The sequence below is a fragment of the Anabrus simplex genome, chromosome 5 (genome assembly GCF_040414725.1).
Source record: "Anabrus simplex isolate iqAnaSimp1 chromosome 5, ASM4041472v1, whole genome shotgun sequence".
In the NCBI taxonomy this organism is placed as follows: Eukaryota; Metazoa; Arthropoda; class Insecta; order Orthoptera; family Tettigoniidae; genus Anabrus; species Anabrus simplex.
This window is the reverse complement of record NC_090269.1, coordinates 102,970,361-102,990,647: the sequence shown is the minus strand read 5'-3', so window position 1 is coordinate 102,990,647 and position 20,287 is coordinate 102,970,361. Positions and strand designations below refer to the sequence as shown.

Sequence of the window (20,287 nt, the reverse complement as noted above, 5' to 3'; positions counted from 1 at the left end):
GTACGGTTAGGGTCGCGCAGCTATGAGCTTGTGTTTGGGAGACAGTGGGTTCAAACCTCACTGTCAGGAGCCCTGAAGATGGTTTTCCATCTTCACACCAGGCAGATGCTGGGGGTGCGCCTTACTTAAGGCCATGGATGCTTCCTTCCCTTTCCCATTCTTCCATTGCCAAAAACCTTTGAACCGAGCTTGATAGCTGCAGTCGCTTAAGTGCGGCCAGTATCCAGTAATCGGGAGATAGTGGGTTCGAACCCCACTGTCGGCAGCCCTGAAGATGGTTTTCCGTGGTTTCCCGTTTTCATATGAGTACCTTAATTAAGGCCATGGCCGCTTCCTTCCACTTCCTAGGCCTTTCCTATCCCATCGTCGCCATAAGACATATCTGTGTCGGTGCGACGTAAAGCAAAAAAAAAAAAAAAAAAAACACCTTTGATGTGTTAGTTCAAAAGCAACAAGTAGCAAAAAAAAAAAATGGCTGAGAACAAATGATTTAAACATTTATTTGATTTTCATGTTTGATTTTTCTTTACTTACTAAGGTTGGAGAGCGCTAGGCATTAAGACAGAGCCCTGGTATTTGATGGGCGTAAAAAGGGGAAATAATTGGAAAACATTTTTGGTTGTTGAGGTGTGATTTGAACCCCACCACCTCCCGAATACAAGCTTACAGCTATATGACCCATATCACATAGCCAACTTTCTCAGCTGTTTGGTTTGGTTTGATTTGATTTGATTCGATTCGATTCGATTCGATTCGTGGTACCAAGTATTCGGTAACTAATTTCTAACAAAATTATGTGATATGAGTGATCCTCTCTTCCAAATTTTAGAGACGGAGCTAAATGGAGTCTAATAGGGCTATAAAGAAAATGTATTATAAAAAGAACATTTTTTGTATGACATAAAAATATAGCACGATTTGTTCTGGATGATTTCCAAAAAAGAAGTAGTGTTACAAATATGTTGCCTACTTTGGGCTGGGAAGACTTGGAAGTAAGGAGACAAGATGCTTGACTACGTGGTAAGTTTCGAGCTGTCAGTGGAGAGATTGTGGAATGACATTAGTAGACGAATAAGCTAGATTGGAGCTTTTAAAAGTTTGAAGATAAAGTTGGAATTCAAGAGGACAATTTGGAGCAAATATTCACATATGGGATGAGGAGTAAGAGAGTGGAATAAATTATCAATGGAAATGTTCGATAAATTTCCAAGTTCTTTGAAAACGTTTAAGAAAAGAGTAGGTAAATAACTGATAGGGAATCTGCCACCTGGGTGACAGCCCTAAATGCAGATCATTGATTACAGAACTATTTTTTATTCTGATTAAATTAGTACACACTTGTATTTATCTTTTGTTGTCATACCACTGAAGAGGTAAGATATAACTTCCAAAATGGAAAATCTGATTCACTCCTTCATAACAGGATTTAGAAACTATCCTTCACCTTCTACACAACTCATTGTTGACAGTCATCCATGCAAATAAGTACAGAAAATTTTCCTTTAACAATAATTTTCTTTGGGGTAAAAGTCAGTTAAGACACAGTGCAGACAACACAGCCTTTATCTCCTGAACCAGAAGTCAAGAATGAAGCTTCATCCTCTATTGACCAGTGAGTCAGAAGAGAAACTTTACCTTCCTATGTAATATACTGTTAATTTTATATTTATTGGGAATAGTAAATTTGGAATACTATTAATATTTTATCGTTTCTCACCATTAACCATCTCACCCTGAGACAAGAGTCTAGCTTCTGAGGGAGCAATAGTTTCATGTTTTGCCTCATAGTGCTGTAAGGAAATAATCTGAGGACTTCAGGAAACTTCCATGAGGGAGCTTTAGTTTCCAGTTGCGGCACGTAATGTCATGAGCCTTGCTGGTGCAGTGAATCTTGTAAACCCAGACGTTGTCTACCATTTGTCTACAAGGTAAACAAGTACTAACTTGACAGTGGAGCAGCAGTTCAAATAGTGTAATATTTGAGCTTTTACTGAGGATGGCCTTTAGATATGCTGAAACATGTGTAGATATCCCCCCATCTAATATAGATGGTTGTTTTGTATTGAAAAAGAGGATTATATAAGGCTTTTTATTTGTAAAGTGAAAACCGTATATACAGAATGAGATTTATAACATATATAGGCTTCTGATAAGCTCACCTGCATACACCCAGTGTCAGTGGGTAGGGTCTGACACATCCCACTCTGATGAGTCTAGTGTCAGACCTAAGATGAAACACTGGTTAATAGAGCAAATGCCTGAAAAGCCTTACATCTGATATGTTTTTGACATGCTCTATTGGTGAAAAATATCTAATTCCCTCCATGGGAATTTAGAATTTTCCATTCGGAATTGCTAGGCGGGCAATAATTCCATTGTGGAGATTTATCTCCTTGTATGCAGTTATCTGACTGTGCCTCATATATAGGCTTCTGATAAGCTCACCTGCATACACCCAGCGTCAGTGGGTAGGGTCTGACACATCCCACTCTGACAAGTCTAGTGTCAGACCTAAGACGAAACGCTGGTTAATAGAGCAAACGCCTGAAAAGCCTTACATCTGATATGCTAGACTCTTGTCGCCCTGAGAATCAGTCTTAACACTTACCTTTAAATAGACCAGAACGGCCACCTGTGGTATCTAGGGGATATGGGTTGTCAGCAAATAAACCAACTGCTATAACTCCCCATATAGCAGCCATCCCTGCATTGTTGCATATAAAACTTTATTGTAAATACATGTTGTTATTATTATTATTATTATTGTATAGCAATACATGTTATAGACACTTCAAACACATAATAAATATTATACCAGGTGTATACATAAGTTTTTGTGCTGAAGAAAATTCAAAATTTTCAAGGGAAATTCATTTTTTGTTTATTCAAAATATTGGCCATCGGCTTCTACACACTTCGCCCATCTTTCAGGTAAGTTATGAACACCATGCCAGAAAAACCGCTTGTCTTCTGCAGAAAACCATTCGTCGAGCCATTTTCCAGTTTCCTTGAAACTGCTGAAATGCTGCTCTGGTGATAGTCAAATGGCTCCAGGTCGGGGGAGTACGGCGAGTGCAGAAGGATGTCCCATCCAAGCAATTTCAAGGTGTCTTTCACTGGTTTTGCTGTGTGAGACGGCGCATTGCCGTGTAACAAAATCACTTTGCCATGTCTATTGGCCCATTCCAGTCGTCTTTCGAACAATGCGTGATTTAAATTAATCATTTGTTTTCAATAGCGTTGTGCATTTATGGTTTCTCCGGGCTTCAAGAGTTCATAATACACAATACCGCTCTGGTCCCACCAGACACAAAGCATGGTCTTCTTGCCAAAGTGATTTGGCCTTGGTGTTGAAGGACCAGCTTCGCCAGATGACAGCCTTGATTTTCTCCACTTCGGGTTTTCAAAATAAATCCATTTTTTGTCATGCATCACAATTCTGTACAGAAATAATTTTCTTTTGTGGCATTGGAGCAGCATTTCAAAAGTGACTTTGCAATTTTCCATTTGCCGTTCATTCAAATCATACGGGACCCATTTACTGAGTTTATTGATCTTCCCCATTGCTCGTAAATATCTGCTGATTGATTCTTGTGACACATTTAATGCTTGTGCCAATTGCTGTTGAGTTTGATTTGGGTCATCATCCAGTAACTCCTGCAATTGCTCATCTTTGCACTTTTGTAGTCTACCAGAGCGCGCACTGTCTTTCACCACGTTTAAATTGTCAAAACCATTTCTCACATGTTCTAATCGATGAAGCGTATTCACCATATGTTTCTACCAGCAAACGATGACTTTCCACAGCCTTTTTCTTTTGATTAAATAAGAAAAGCAATGCGTGCTGCAAATGTTCTTTTTCAGGCACAAACATCGACATGATCACTGAACGATACACACAGACATTAGTGTTTGGCGGGCTCAACTTGTGTGTGTTGGTAGGTTTGGTAGGTTAATGTCAGATGAACAAACTTTTTTTTTTTGCTAGGGGCTTTACGTCGCACCGACACAGATAGGTCTTATGGCGACGATGGGATAAGCCTAGGAGTTGGAAGGAAGCGGCCGTGGCCTTAATTAAGGTACAGCCCCAGCATTTGCCTGGTGTGAAAATGGGAAGGGAAGATGAACAAACTGACGTGTGTCAAATTCATACACTGTGTACTGTTTGCTGGCGCCATCTCTTAGTGAATAAGATGTACAATATTATAGGGAATGATCCACCTTTCAATACTCCGTAGTAAAAAGTAGTGAAACCGGAAAGGACTTATGCATAAACCTGGTATTATAATATAAACAAAAAAGTACAAAACATATATATATGAGAGAACTGATTGGAAAAAATATCAAAGGATGCAGTATGTTTAGAATCTACAATTCTTTGTACCCAAGTAATAATATTAGTAGGCTGCCTCCTTGGCTGAATGAGCATCATCGAAGCCTTCAGTTTCTTTAACTTTGTCTACAAAAGTGTCTTCTAAAACAATTAATTCAAAAATAATTGCGTGATTACTAGATTAATTCTAACATTGAGAATAATATCCTGAGTTAAGAAGTATCTTTGTATGCAGTGTGGCATATACTTAAATATGTGACTTTGATGTACCAGTGTACGGCTTCAAGAAGCTGACAAGACTAAAGGTAAATATTCAAACTGCCGGGCTGAATGCCACATACAGTTGAGTCGCTGGCCTTCTGACCGCAACTTGGCAGGTTCGATCCTGACTCAGTCCAGTGGTATTTGAAGGTGTTCAAATTCATCAGCCTCGTGTCAGTAGATTTACAGGCACATAAAAGAACACCTGCGAGACAAAATTCCAGCACCTTGGCATCTCCAAAAACTATAAAAGTAGTTAGTGGGATGTAAAATAAATATTATTATTGTACCGCAGGTACACCCGCCCCGCACTTTTCAATTAAGCGACTTGGAGAACGCCATCTGAAATATAAAGCTTGCAACAACTAGTACAAGAAGTTTGAACATTTCTCAACAGATGTCGCTACTATAAACTTATGTTGTGCCCTCTGGTGTGAAGATGAACTATTAAAATTCAAGAGTAATTTTGTATGTTAAGGTTTCCTAAACTGAATTGTTTATACTTTGTTTTCGGTGTGCTAAAGTTTACAACACTTCTATCTCTTCCCGCCAACTTAAGATGTTGGCCAATGAAGAACTGTATACATTTATTTTTTGGCCAATCAAAACTTTCTGGTATTTATTTGGTTATCCAATGAGAATTGGGGAGGTGTCAGGCCTTAGCCCAGGGTTTTCTGGAACTTTCCCCTCTACTATAAAAGCTGGCACTTTTCAGACCAAGTTGTCTTTTTGATCGCTCCAGTCTTCATTCTAGTGTGTGTTCGTAACACATCTTCGAGAGGTCTACCAGTTCAAGGTAATGGCAGATCCAGTTTAAAATCTAATAGTCTTTTGAAAGGTTTCAAATCTTTAGTAATGTAACTTTATTTTCTAAAATGTAAATTTCAAACTTTAAATGTAAATTTCAAACAAGCCGCAAGAACTTAATTGAAGTCATGAAATAGAGAGTGATGTACCCTCTCGTGTTCCCTCCCAACTTGATTTCGAGGTGACTATGATTTTGTAACCTTTTATATCTTGTAATTTATGTAATTTAAATATTTTTCTCCATCTAGTCATCTCTGTAGTATAGGCTTAGCCTCTGTAATGTTGGGCCATATGCCCAAATAGGATTTATGCAGTTATGTAAATTTTAAGGAGCGCAAGTGTTCGCCTGCTCACCATTTTGGTTTTTGGGCCAGTAACTGTAAACTTTTGTTTCACCAAAGGCCTTGTAGAATGGGTACTGGTTACCCCTGCTAAACTCTGTTTCATTCTTTTCATGTTAAAGATATCAGACTGTTGAGCATATAAGACAGTGAACAATGTTTAATTTGGTTAAATGTAGGTTGTGCCTTTGATATGTCTGGAAAGTGAGAATTTTTAAAAAATAGATTCCTAAGTGTAAATTGATAGAGCAATTATGATCTTCCTGTTGATGTAAAAGCAATTGGGAGATCCGTCTCCTTGACTATTGATTTAAAGGAACAATAATGCTCAGGTAAAAATTGTAACTGGAAGCTTCAAGCTCAGCCTTTGAAAATTGTTATCTGATTATTTTAGACCTCTCTATAAGTGTTTTTCAAGTTTTACGAGCTAACTTTTGTAACTAATTATTAATCATTTGTCAAAATATTAAGATTTGAATGAAGAAAAAGAGAAAAGGTTAAGAAAAGAAACACAACTGACAATTTTAAAGTTTTAATTCAGTCCTTCAATTTTCGTATATCCACCCTTTCATGCCCACACCTTTCACCTCTGTAAACCATGGTATCCCCAGAACAATTATTATTATTATTATTATTATTATTATTATTATTATTATTATTATTGTTATTATTATTAAATATTCAAACTCTTCTCGACTTTTTACATACAGACACAAATTATGATGGGAGGATATTTCTTGAATGAATGCGCAACCAAAAACAAAAAATTAATGCATTTTCAGTTTTTATTTTAAAATATAATTACTGCTAACCTTTAATTAAGCTCTCTATTATGAAGAAAATGTATTGTTGATAAACTGGATGACTGAGAAAACTTAATATGTGACTTTGATGTACCAGTATACAACTTCAAGAAAGTGACAGCACTAAAGGTAAATTGCTGGGCTCCATTTAGAAAAAAAATATGTAAAAAATATATGTGATAGGTTACATGCTGATTAGTGCATATGGATCTCAAAGAACATTGGCAAGTGTCCTGCAGGAGTGCTAATCAACTTCAAATGAGAGAAAATATAATTATATCATCCTATAGTTGGAGAGCATGATAGCCGAGTGGCATCATAGCTGGCTTCTCACCAAGGTGGCTGTAATTTGAATCCTGGCTAATGTGCCAGTGTGTATGGGGTTGTTTAAATGAAAATTCATGTTCCTGTGCATTGAAATCCAGGTCAATCTTGAGATCCTGTTGTTATGATCACGATATCGACAATCACATAAACCTATAAGCTTAGCTTTTATATGTGTATTAGCTGAAGAAAACCCACTTTGCTGGGTTTTCTGTACATCTGTGTAGTTTTCACTACATAATATAGGAGACATGCATTAAAAGACCACTCTCTTTTTGTTTCTTCTTTTATTTTTAATCCTTTCTTTTGGGGTACATAAATATCTTGCTTTATAAGTCATTTCATAAAAATTATACACTACATTTGATGTCTTGTTATCTTGCGCAAGCACAAACAGACTTCCTGCTTGTCCGACATGTGAGAAAGCAATGTAGAGCTGACCATGTGTGGAACAGGAATCCTTCAAATTAATTCCACAATTGTGAAACGTTTGACCCTGAGCCTTATTGACAGTCATACTATAAGCTAATCTCACTGGAAATTGTAATTGTTTGAAACAAAATAACAAATCACTTGAGATCAATGGAATTCTTGGTATGAAAACTGATTTTTCTTATTCTTTGCCAGTTAGGATTACTGTCTCAATGATATTAAGTAACTGCTTTATATTCACATACCTCCCAACTTTTAGATATAAAAAATAGGAAGATTTTTAATTCTTGGATTCCATCACGTATATTGCACCATGGCCTTGGTGGAAAAAGGACAGTTGCAATGTGAATTGACCATTAAATCTAAAATCCTAAACTAAGTAAGCATAAAAATGGTTACATGAAAATGTACTGAATCATTCTCATTTATGACATATACATACAGATAATATTCATATCACACCTACACACAGAATAAAATACATAATTGTTTCCTTTATTAGACTGTGAAATGAACGGAAATTCAGTTGTATAGGTATCTCAGAAAACTTGGAGATAACATCTTTTGTAACCATAACGTGAAGAGAAAATGCCAGAAACTGTCACAGATACAACTCTCTGAAATACATTTGACTCATTCAATTTATGACGTAAGAATGAACACAAATGCACTCATATATATGCGAAACTACCACATGCAAAACAGATCAATTATGTCTCATACTTTATTAACATACAACTTTGACAGGGGGAAAAGCACAGGACTGCAAGAAAAATCATGTGGTCTACAACTTCAAAAAAACTACACACAGAAACGATGTTAAACACACAATAACAAACTCATTCTTTCACCCCGATTAACAGAGTTGCTAGCGCGCACTAGCCTCTCTCGTTTGTAGGACAATTGCCATCCCCATTCCCTGCTGTGGTGAGCCAGAAACACGATATAGGCGTACTCGTACGAAGGCGATGGACGATACACTCACGAAATAAAGCATCAAATAAATACCCTTGAAAATAAGGTTGCGTAAATTACACAAACACATAAGAATTTATACTTTATCCGAGGTGAAAAGCATTGACCGTACTGGAGATTATATTGGTCAAAAACAGGATGAAGTAAAAATAAATCGTAAAAACAGAAGACGAGTTAAAAGATGGAAAATTTCCAGGTAAATGAGAAGGGTTGGCAAGTATGTATTCAATAATTACAGAAAATACTCAAAGATGTAATCAAGCAGCAAACTGTTATGTTCTCAGACCAGCATACTCCTGCGAATTGAATCAAAGATAGTATATAAAACCAATTAGTACACATCACAGCCATCTAGTGTACATTCTCACTCATTTTACTCGTAATACATCCAAGGACGAAGTCAGCCAGTTTCAAGTCTCACATCCCCCACACCACCCCTATAGAGCACGATGGGAATCTCAAGGCTACTACCACGCACAAACATCAGTGGTCTGCGATGAGTAGTTGTGGCTACAAAGTGAAATATACGGACAACCTGGCCTATTTTTATATATAGTCGGCCACTTTGAACCCCCACATTTCCTACACCACAACAGCTACCGATACGTAATCACCATAGGGCACGATGGAAGGCTCGAGGCTACTACCACACACAAACACCAATGGTCTGCGGTGGGTAGTTGTGGCTGCAAAGTGAAATATACGGACACACACGTCTATTTTTATATAATATATAGATTTGGTGTTCACTTGTCTGCGTCAGCAATTATAACAGTGTCTCTTATGCACAGATTATAAATGAAGGTATCTTCAGTTTACCCATCTTCCAACTGTAATTATTGATACCGGCCAGGCGGTGTAGGGATAGCATGCCTGCCTCTCCCCCGGAGGGCCCAGGTTTGATTCCCAGCCAGGTCAGGGATTTTTACCTGGAGCTGAGGGCTGGTTCGAGGCCCACTCAGCGAACGTGATTACAATTGAGGAGCTATCTGATGGCAAGATGGTGGCCCCAGTCTAGATAGCCAAGAATGATGGCCGAGAGGATTCATCGTGCTGACCACATGACACCTCATAATCTGCAGGCCTTTGGGCTGAGCAGTGGTTGCTTGGTAGGCCATGGCCCTTTGGGGCTCTTGTGCCATGAGGGAGAATTATTATCTGGCTGGAATGTCTCACTACGGTAATAGAGTAGACCATACACCCAGTATCTCAATGCCGAGTGTTGAGCGGCAGTAAATAACTTGACTCCTAAAAAAGGGCCAATGCTTTGGGTGTATGAGTCCCTGTTGACTAGACGATGATCCCCTGGGTGGAGGAAATGCTGAAGTTCATAAAGTAGTGTCCAGTGTGTCCATGTTAGGGGCAGTTGCAGCTCCTATATGGGGTAGCAGCAGTGTGTCTACCTAGTCTGGCCAAAAATACTATTACAAACTACCTGCCAAGTTCTACAGTTTTGTTCTGTAGTACCATCTGGTAGCATATGAAAAGGAGAATGTTTACAGAAGACATTCTGCATTTCAGCACAATCATGGAATGAGGCAATTATGAAAATAGTGTCATGCTAATAGAGCTGCACAAGGTAGGAAGAATTGAATGAAATCCTCTATGAAAACAAAAGGTAAAAGAAAGAAAGATGAACGTTATTATATGGGAGTATATGAAGAGATGAATTACAAATAGCAATATGATTTGTAATTTACTTTTGGAGACCTTTCTCAAAATGTCCACCTTTCCTTGAACACAGGACTTTAATCATCCTGGCCGCATAACAACCATCAGAGTGCTGGAATTTTGCCCTGGAAAGATATTCTCAAACATGCTGGCAAATCTCCTGACATATGTAAGGGTCACATGTTAAAGTCAACCAGCTGTGCTGGGATTTGATCCCTCAGTCTTAAGCATAGAAGGCAAGTGTTTTAATAAGTGTGAAACTTGTCCATTACATAAGGAGCTGAAGGATCCTCAACAAGAATTCTTTTATTTTTCTATTCAAGTTCAATTTAGAGAAAAAATAATTTCAGATATTAAATGTCAAATTGATCTCACCATGCACTGCACATGCACCAACTGGATCATCGATGTGAAATTTATCAAACATTGGCATGGAAAAACAGGTAATTCCACCACCAATTGCACCAATCATTACTGCCTCCCAAGCTCTGTAGAGAAAGCAACCAGCTGGAACAGTAGACAGAAATAATAAATGGCTTTGAAAGATGGCTTATCATTATAGTCGGGAGCTTTAAAATGTCCTCAGAATATAATAATTGAAAAATAAATAACTCCTTGTAGGATATAGCTTAGTGTGACAAGTTTTTCCAGAGTCAAATATTCTGCCACTCCATTAGCAAATTGCTTTTTATCATCAGTCTTTATGTATAAGCTAGACAGGAAATTAACCCACTCTGCTGTTAACTTCTCCCATTTTACTGAAATAGATATATACTTACCAGATATTGTAATAGGAGTTGAATCATGGCTGAGAAATGATATAATGGATGCAGAAATTTTCTCACGGAACTGGAGGGTGTATCGTAGAGATAGGATAGGTAGGAGGGGGAGTATTCATTCTTGTGAAAGAAGAATTTGTAAACTATGAAAAAATTAAAGATGACAAGCACGAAATTCTAGGGGTAAGGCTCATTTCTAAAGATAATAGGCAACTTGATGTCTTTGGAGTATCCAGACCAGGAAAGGGTAGCGCAGATGCTGATTCAGTATTATTTGATAAGATAATCAGCTATGTGGGAAACGATAAGGAAAGGAACGTGATCGTAGCGGGTGATCTCAACTTACCAAATGTCAATTGGGAAGGTAATGCAAATGACAGGAAGCATGACCAACAAATGGCAAATAAGTTAATATGGGAAGGGCACCTGATTCAGAAAGTGATGGAACCAACAAGAGGGAAGAATATTCTGGATGTGGTGCTGGTAAAACCAGATGAGCTGTATAGAGAAACCGAAGTAATAGATGGTATTAGTGATCTCGAAGCTATTTTTGTGGTAATTAAAAATAAATGTGAAAAAAGGAAGAGATTAAAATTAGGACTGTTAGGCAGTACCATATGGCTGATAAAACAAGCATGAGGGAGTTTTTAATAAGTAACTATGATCGGTGGAAAACGGTAAATAAAAATGTAAACAGACTCTGGGATGGGTTTAAAGCAATTGTTGAGGAATGTGAAAATAGGTTTGTACTTTTAAAGGTGGTAAGGAATGGTAAAGATCCACTATATTATAACAGAGAAGTAAAGAGACTAAGAAGGAGGTGCAGGTTGGAAAGAAATAGAGTTAGAAATGGCTGTGGAAGTAAGGGGAAATTGAAGGAACTTACTAGGAAATTGAATCTAGCAAAGAAGGCAGCTAAGGATAACATGATGGCAAGCATAATTGGTGGCCACACTAATTTTAGTGAAAAATGGAAGAGTATGTATAGGTACTTTAAGGCAGAAACAGGTTCCAAGAAGGACATTCCAGGAATCATTAATGAACAAGGGGAGTGTGCATGCGAGGATCTTCAAAAGGCAGAAGTATTCAGTCAGCAGTATGTAAAGATTGTTGGTTACAAGGATAATGTCCAGATAGAGGAGGTGACTAATACTAAAGAAGTATTAAAATTTACCTATGACAGCAATGACATTTACAGTAAGATACAAAAGTTGAAAACTAGAAAAGCAGCGATTTTCCTGTATCTGATTTTCAACCCTCAATATTATCCTACCTTCCAGTATATATAAAGACAGTGGGTTGGGATATAGTACCATATCTGAAGTACTTGCATGAAGGAACTTTACCAAATGAATGGAGAGTTGCTATAGTAGCCCCTGTATATAAAGGAAAGGGTGATAGACATAAAGCTGAAAATTACAGGCCAGTCAGTTTGACATGCATTGTATGTAAGCTTTGGGAAAGTAATCTTTCTGATTATACAAAAAATTAATAACTGGTTTGATAGAAGGCAGTTTGGGTTTAGGAAAGGTTATTCCATTGAAGCCCAACTTGTAGGATTCCAGCAAGATATAGCAGATATCCTGGATTCAGGCGGTCAATTGGACTGTATCACGATTGACCTGTCTAAGGCATTTGATAGGGTAGATCATGGGAGACTACTGGCAAAAATGAGTGCAATTGGACTTGACAAAAGAGTGACTGAATGGGTGGTTCTGTTTCTAGAAAACAGAACTCAGAGAATTAGAGTAGGTGAAGCTTTATCTGACCCTGTAATAATTAAGAGGGGAATGCCTCAAGGCAGTATTATTGTAGCTTTATGTTTTCTTATATATATCAATGATATGTGTAAAGAAGTGGAATCAGAGATAAGGCTTTTCGCAGATGATGTTATTCTGTACAGAGTAATAAATAAGTTACAAGATTGTGAGCAACTGCAAAATGACCTCGATAATGTTGTGAGATGGACAGTAAGCAATGGTATGATGATAAACGGGGATAAAAGTCAGGTTGTGATTTCACAAATAGGAAAAGTCGGTCGGTCGGTCGGTTGGTTGGTTAAATTTTTTAAGGAAAACTGAAGGAATATTACTCTTATACAGATATCTTAATATAACCTCTGTATAACTTACTTTAATTAATACATTAATACATTGTCCATATTTAATATCTTACAGCCATGCAATATCTGAATATACCTCTGAAAAACTATGATGCTAACATGTTTTAAAATAGTAACTATGTCTGAGTTATCCAAAAATGTACTTGTCACTTTACTGAAAAAGCTGTAGTAGCCTATAGGAAATGTAATTATTGTATCGCCTTAAGATAAGTATGTACTATACGGTCCTTATCATGAGCCAAAGGCTCATGGGACCTTTTATCACCAATAAATAAATAAAGTTAGTAGTATTAATAGCGTACCCTATCTTTAGAATGAGTTTCATCATTGCTATTGTCATTAGATGGTAACTAACTATTCTTATATTTTGTTGATCCACTGCATTTGAAAATATCAGCTACAGAATCGCATCTGAATATCATATTTTATACTTTGCTAATACAAATCTCCTTTAAGAACATTTAGACTGCTTGAAGAATAATAAAGAGAACAGAATTTTATGACTGGCACAAATCTCATCATCAACATCTTCATCATTTCCCATTATCCAGCTGTAGCTGGGTAGGGGCAAATATGGTTCCTCTCCACTTTCTTCGGTTTTTCCACCACTCCTCCTCCAACACTGTGTTCCAGTTCAGGTTTCTTTCTGTAATACTGCATTGTATTGTGTCCTTCCATCTCAGTCGTGGCCGTCCGTGGCCTCTCCTTCCTTTCATTTGCATTTCCATCACCTTTTTTGTCATTCTTTCATCACTCATTCGCTTTATGTACCCAAACCATCTTAATCGGCTCTTCTGTATTCTATCATTCATTTTTTTTCCAATCCAATTTCTTCCTGGATTTTCTCATTTCTTATTTTGTCTCTTCTACTCTTCTGTATCATACTCCTCAAGAACTTAATTTTGGCTGCCTGTATTCGACTCTCATCCTTCTTTGTCATTGTCCAAGTTTCTGCTCCGTAAGTTGTTATGGGTACGTAATACATCTTGTACATAGTTTCCTTTGCTTCCATTGGCACATCTTTGTCCCATAAGATGTTTCTTACACTATAACAGAAACAACTTCCAGCTTGAATCCTGTTACTAATTTCAGCATCCAGTCAAGCATTCTCCATTAATTCACTCCTCAGGTATTTGAACGTCTCCACTACTTCCAGAGGCTTGTCTGCAAGTCTAATCTGACCTTTCCCTTCCTTCTCTCCTCTAGTCATAACAAGAGTTTTACTTTTTTCTACACTTATTTTCAATCCACATTCTTCGATCTTTCCATTCACCACATCCAACTGTTCTTGAACCTTCATGTCATCTTCACCCCAAATCACAATATTATCTGCAAATAACAACATGTTCATTCATATCTTTTCCTCCATATGCTGTTTTTGCTGTTTTTGTGATGTCATCCATTACTATTGTAAACAGTATTAGTGATAGAACACTTCCCTGTCACAGTCCACTAGTGATTTTGAACCAAATTGTCCTGCCAACTTGTGTTTGCACAAAACTACGACATTCCTTGTACATTGCCATGATCATTTTTATTAATCCCTGTCCAATTCCTTTTTGCACCAGACTGTCACAAACTTTAGTCCTGGGGACATTGTCATATGCCCTTTCAGTGTCAATGAATGTCATCACCATATCATTCCCAAAATCCCATTGATTTTCCATTAGTTGTCTCACATTGAAAATGGACTCTGTTGTTGACCTTCCACTTCTGAAACCAAACTTATTTTCCTGCATCTGATTTTCAACCCTCAATATTATCCTACCTTCCAGTATATATAAAATAAGAGTTTTGTCTGTACATTGCTCAGAGTTTAAAAAGGATGGTATTTCTGTATCGGTCGCGTCCACAGTAACAAGGATGTGCACTTTATAATTTTCCGTAATGTCTGTCTGTCTGTCTGTCTGTCTGTCTGTCTGTCTGTCTGTCTGTCTGTCTGTCTGTCTGTCTGTCTGTCTGTCTGTCTGTCTGTCTGTCTGTCTGTCTGTCTGTCTGTCTGTCTGTCTGTCTGTCTGTCTGTCTGTACAAGCATCATGAGAAAACGGCTGAAGAGAATTTAGGCCATAAATAATTTTATTCACGCTGAGTGAAATGGTAGTTTAGGGGAAGGCCTAAAATTTAATTCTCAAATATTTATGTTATTAGTGGTCATATCTTAATGAAAATTGGTAGGAAAAGTCAGGGAATAAGTTGCTACAATCTAGGCTGTAAATAATTGTATTCACACTGAGAAAAATGGTAGTTTTGGGGAAGGTTTAAATTCGAATTCTCAAATATTTATGTTATTAGCGGTCCTATCTTGATAAAAATTAGTATACAAAGTCGGAGAATAAGTCGCTATAATCTAGGTCATAAATAATTTTATTCACTTTGAGTGAAATGGTAAAAGGGAAGGCCTACAATTTAATTTTCAAATATTTATGTTGTTAGTGGTCATATCGATAAATACTATATAACTAAAGGTAGTTATAGTATTAAATTTCTGATCATTTATGTCTTATACATTGTTACCATACCAGTTATGATCTCAGAGTCACGAGAAAATAGGTAAACAGAATTTAATGAAAATCAGTATGTAAAGTCGGAGAATAAGGAGCTACAGTCAATCAATCAATCAATCAATCAATCAACTCAATCAATACTGATCTGCATTTAGGGCAGTCACCCAGGTGGCAGATTCCCTATCTGTTGCTTTCCTAGCCTTTTCCTAAATGATTTCAAAGAAATTGGAAATTTATTGAACATCTCCCTTGGTAAGTTATTCCAATCCCTAACTCCCCTTCCTATAAATAAATATTTGCCCCAGTTTGTCCTCTTGAATTCCAACTTTATCTTCATATTGTGATCTTTCCTACTTTTATAAACGCCATTCAAACTTATTTGTCTACTAATGTCATTCCACGCCATCTCTCCGCTGACAGCTGAGAGTTGTTACTTGTAACATACCACTTAGTCGAGCAGCTCTTCTTCTTTCTCTCAATTATTCCCAACCCAAACATTGCAACATTTTTGTAACGCTACTCTTTTGTCGGAAATCACCCAGAACAAATCGAGCTGCTTTTCTTTGGATTGTTTCCAGTTCTTGAATCAGGTAATCCTGGTGAGGGTCCCATACACTGGAACCATACTCTAGTTGGGGTCTTACATCCTTACTACAACCCCTAAACACCCTCATAACCATGTGCAGAGATCTGTACCCTTTATTTACAATCCCATTTATGTGATTACCCCAATGAAGATCTTTCCTTATATTAACACCTAGATACTTACAATGATCCCCAATAGGAACTTTCACCCCATCAACGCAGTAATTAAAACTGAGAGGACTTTTCCTATTTGTGAAACTCACAACCTGACTTTTAACCCCGTTTATCAACATACCATTGCCTGCTGTCCATCTCACAACATTTTCGAGGTCACTTTGCAGTTGCTCACAATCTTGTAACTTATTTATCACTCTATAGAGAATAACATCATCCGCAAAAAGCCTTACCTCCGATTCCACTCCTTTACTCATATCATTTATATATATAAGAAAACATAAAGGTCCGATAATACTGCCTTGAGGAATTCCCCTCTTATTTATTACAGGGTCAGATAAAGCTTCACCTACTCTAATTCTCTGAGATCTATGTTCTAGAAATATAGCAACCCATTCAGTCACTCTTTTGTCTAGTCCAATTGCACTCATTTTTGCCAGTAGTCTCCCATGATCCACCCTCTCAAATGCTTTAGACAGGTCAATCGCGATACAGTCCATTTGACCTCCAGAATCCAAGATGTCTGCTATATCTTGCTGGAATCCTACAAGTTGAGCTTCAGTGGAATAACCTTTCCTAAAACCGAATTGCCTTCTATCGAACCAGTTATTAATTTCACAAACATGTCTAATATAATCAGAAAGAATGCCTTCCCTAAGCTTACATACAATGCATGTCAAACTTACTGGCCTGTAATTTTCAGCTTTATATACAGGGGCTACAATAGCAACTCTCCATTCATCTGGTATAGCTCCTCCGACCAAACAATAATTAAATAAGTACTTCAGATATGGTACTATATATCCCAACCCATTGTCTTCAGTATATCCCCAGAAATCTGATCAATTCCAGCCGCTTTTCTAGTTTTCAACTTTTGTATTTTATTGTAAATGTCATTGTTATCATATGTAAATTTTATTACTTCTTTGGCCTCAGTCTCCTCCTCTATCTCGACATCATCCTTGTAACCAACAATCTTTACATACTGCTGACTGAATACTTCTGCCTTTTGAAGATCCTCACATACACACTCCCCTTGTTCATTAATTATTCCTGGAATGTCCTTCTTGGAACCTGTTTCTGCCTTAAAATACCTATACATACCCTTCCATTTTTCACTAAAATTTGTATGACTGCCAATTATGCTTGCCATCATGTTATCCTTAGCTGCCTTCTTTGCTAGATTCAATTTTCTAGTAAGTTCCTTCAATTTCTCCTTACTTCCACAGCTATTTCTAACTCTATTTCTTTCCAGTCTGCACCTCCTTCTTAGTCTCTTTATTTCTCTATTATAATAAGGTGGGTCTTTACCATTCCTTACCACCCTTAAAGGTACAAACCTGTTTTTGCATTCCTCAACAATTTCTTTAAACCCATCCCAGAGTCTGTTTACATTTTTATTTACCGTTTTCCACCGATCATAGTTACTTTTTAGAAACTGCCTCATGCCTGCTTTATCAGCCATATGGTACTGCCTAACAGTCCTACTTTTAAGACCTTCCTTTCTATCGCATTTATTTTTAACTACCACAAAAACAGCTTCATGATCACTAATACCATCTATTACTTCAGTTTCCCTATAGAGCTCATCTGGTTTTATCAGCACCACATCCAGGATATTTTTCCCTCTGGTTGGTTCCATCACTTTCTGAATCAGCTGTCCTTCCCATATTAACTTATTTGCCATTTGTTGGTCATGCTTCCTATCGTTCGCATTTCCTTCCCAATTGACATCTGGCAAATTCAGATCTCCCGCTACAATCACATTTCTTTCCATGTCGTTTCCCACATAGCTGACTATCCTATCAAATACTTCCGAATCCGCGTCAGTGCTACCCTTTCCCGATCTGTACACTCCAAATATATCAAGTTGCCTATTATCTTTAGGAATGAGCCTTACACCTAGAATTTCATGTGTCTCATCTTTAACTTTTTCGTAGCTTACAAATTCTTCTTTCACGAGAATGAACACTCCCCCTCCCACCATTCCTATCCTATCTCTACGATACACACTCCAGTGCCTTGAGAAAAGTTCTGCATCCATTATATCATTTCTCAGCCATGATTCAACTCCTATTACAATATCTGGTGAATATATATCTATTAAATTACTTAATTCTATTCCTTTCTTTACAATACTTCTACAGTTCAACACTAACAATTTTATGTCTATGCTACAAATAATTTTATAAGACACCCTAATATCGCAGAGTCGAAAGAAAACTAAATATGAAGGGCTACAGTATAGAAAACTCATAAAATTGATCAACAATAACATTACATTGACCATTGTTTGTTGTGATCTGCTTTGTGTCTTCTGTTGCCACTCATCTCCGATAGATAGGATTACTGCTGCATACCAAGTATTTTTTTAATTTACTTTAATTTGCACCGAAACAGATAGGTCATATGGCGATGACGGGATGGGAAAGGCCTAGGTGTGTGCAGGAAGGGGCCTTGGCCTTATTTAAGGTACAGACCTAGCATTTGTCTGGTGTGAAAATGGGAACCACTGAATACCATCTTCAGGGCTGCTGACAGTGAGATTCGAAGCCACTATCTCCCGGATGCAAGCTCACAGCTGCGCTCCCCTAACCACACAGCTAACCCGTCCGGTTGTAATGAGTGTAACAGCCTGCCTGAATATTGGCGGGAAGTAGCTGGGGAGTTAGATAACTTTCTTCTTTAGCATGCCATTCCTCTGGTTCATAAATTTTCTGATACTACTGGTACGTGACACACTGGTTCATCACAGCATTCAAGCTAATCAATTCCTACTTTGAGGCATGGATTGGAATGATCAGTGTGCATAATTTAACGGAATAATGGCAGAAGAGTGTTCGCGGTTGTCTGTGGCCTGGTCATTTCAGCTCTGGAACTTTGGACTGTTAGATCGGCAGAGCAGTACTATTCGTTAAAAGTGAGAAAATGTGTGGTTTTTCATTTGATCGAGTATTTTATATGATAACATTGCTTTTAATCACTACATTCCTACTGACATTTTTGTAATGACCTAAGTTGACTTCAGTTAGGAAAACCACAAAGTCAATCTTTCTGAGAATCCCGTAGCAAAGCACAGGTAAATCAGCCAGTATGTTCATAATTTGCACCTGGGAAATTCAACATCAAAGGTCATCTAAAACAACAGTTTGCTTCTTAATATTTCCTAAAGGTGGCAAACCTTTTCAGTCTGTCAAACACACTGCAATTACAATATAAATTATAACACTATAAACATACCTGTAAAAATACACACTATTATACAAAGAATGACATGTTCCGTTCTACAAGAACATCCTCAGAATCTGTCAAATCACTTAAAACATGCTTATATATGTACAGTATTGTTTACGTTGCATAAACTTGTCGATGATAGAGAGTTTAGTGATGACATGAACCAGTAATGACAAAAAATAAATTTACAAGTATTAATATAATGAAAAACTTACGTACTTATCTAGACTGCCGACGCTAAGTCCGTTCAACAATGATAAAGGTGTTTTAATTTATTCCACCTATTCAAACAATTTGTTTACACTATTATACAAAGAATGACATGTTCCGTTCTACAAGAACATCCTCAGAATCTGTCAAATCACTTAAAACATGCTTATATATGTACAGTATTGTTTACGTTGCATAAACTTGTCGATGATAGAGAGTTTAGTGATGACATGAACCAGTAATGACAAAAAATAAATTTACAAGTATTACAAGTATTATTCAAATTTGTAAACACAGTAATCTTAGTAAAATGGAAGTAGAAGAATTCACTAGATTGTTAAAGTTCGTATTAGACAATAACTACTTCACATTTAACAATAATATTTATAAACAGGATGGATTAGCAATGGGTGACCCAATATCGGGCATCCTTGCCGACATATTTATGGATTCAATCGAACACAATGAAATAATAGCAAAAATTAAAGGAATAGGTTTATGGTTGAGATATGTAGATGATACATTTGTAATCATAAACAAAGATGTCACTAATAGTCAAGAAATCTTAAATAAATTAAATGAAATCGAACCTAATTTGAAATTCACGAAAGAGGACGAAGTCGATAACTCATTGAATTTTCTAGATATAACAGTTACGCGTAAGGTTAACACTTTTGATTTCCAAATATTTAGAAAACCGACACAATCATCTACAACTATAAACAATTCCTC

At 37.2% G+C, this 20,287-nt stretch overlaps 1 protein-coding gene across 1 annotated transcript in view; it reads right to left on the bottom strand.

Moving 5' to 3' along the window:
• The window catches only part of LOC136874381 (putative ammonium transporter 3), a 146,302-nt gene that overhangs the window by 16,918 nt on the left and 109,097 nt on the right, over positions 1-20,287 (bottom strand). The window contains exons 6-7 of the mRNA XM_067148017.2: positions 10,323-10,454; positions 2,609-2,704 (exon numbers count right to left, since the gene is read on the bottom strand). Of these exons, the coding sequence (XP_067004118.2) occupies positions 2,609-2,704; positions 10,323-10,454 (228 nt within the window). The remainder of the gene's footprint in view (positions 1-2,608; positions 2,705-10,322; positions 10,455-20,287) is intronic.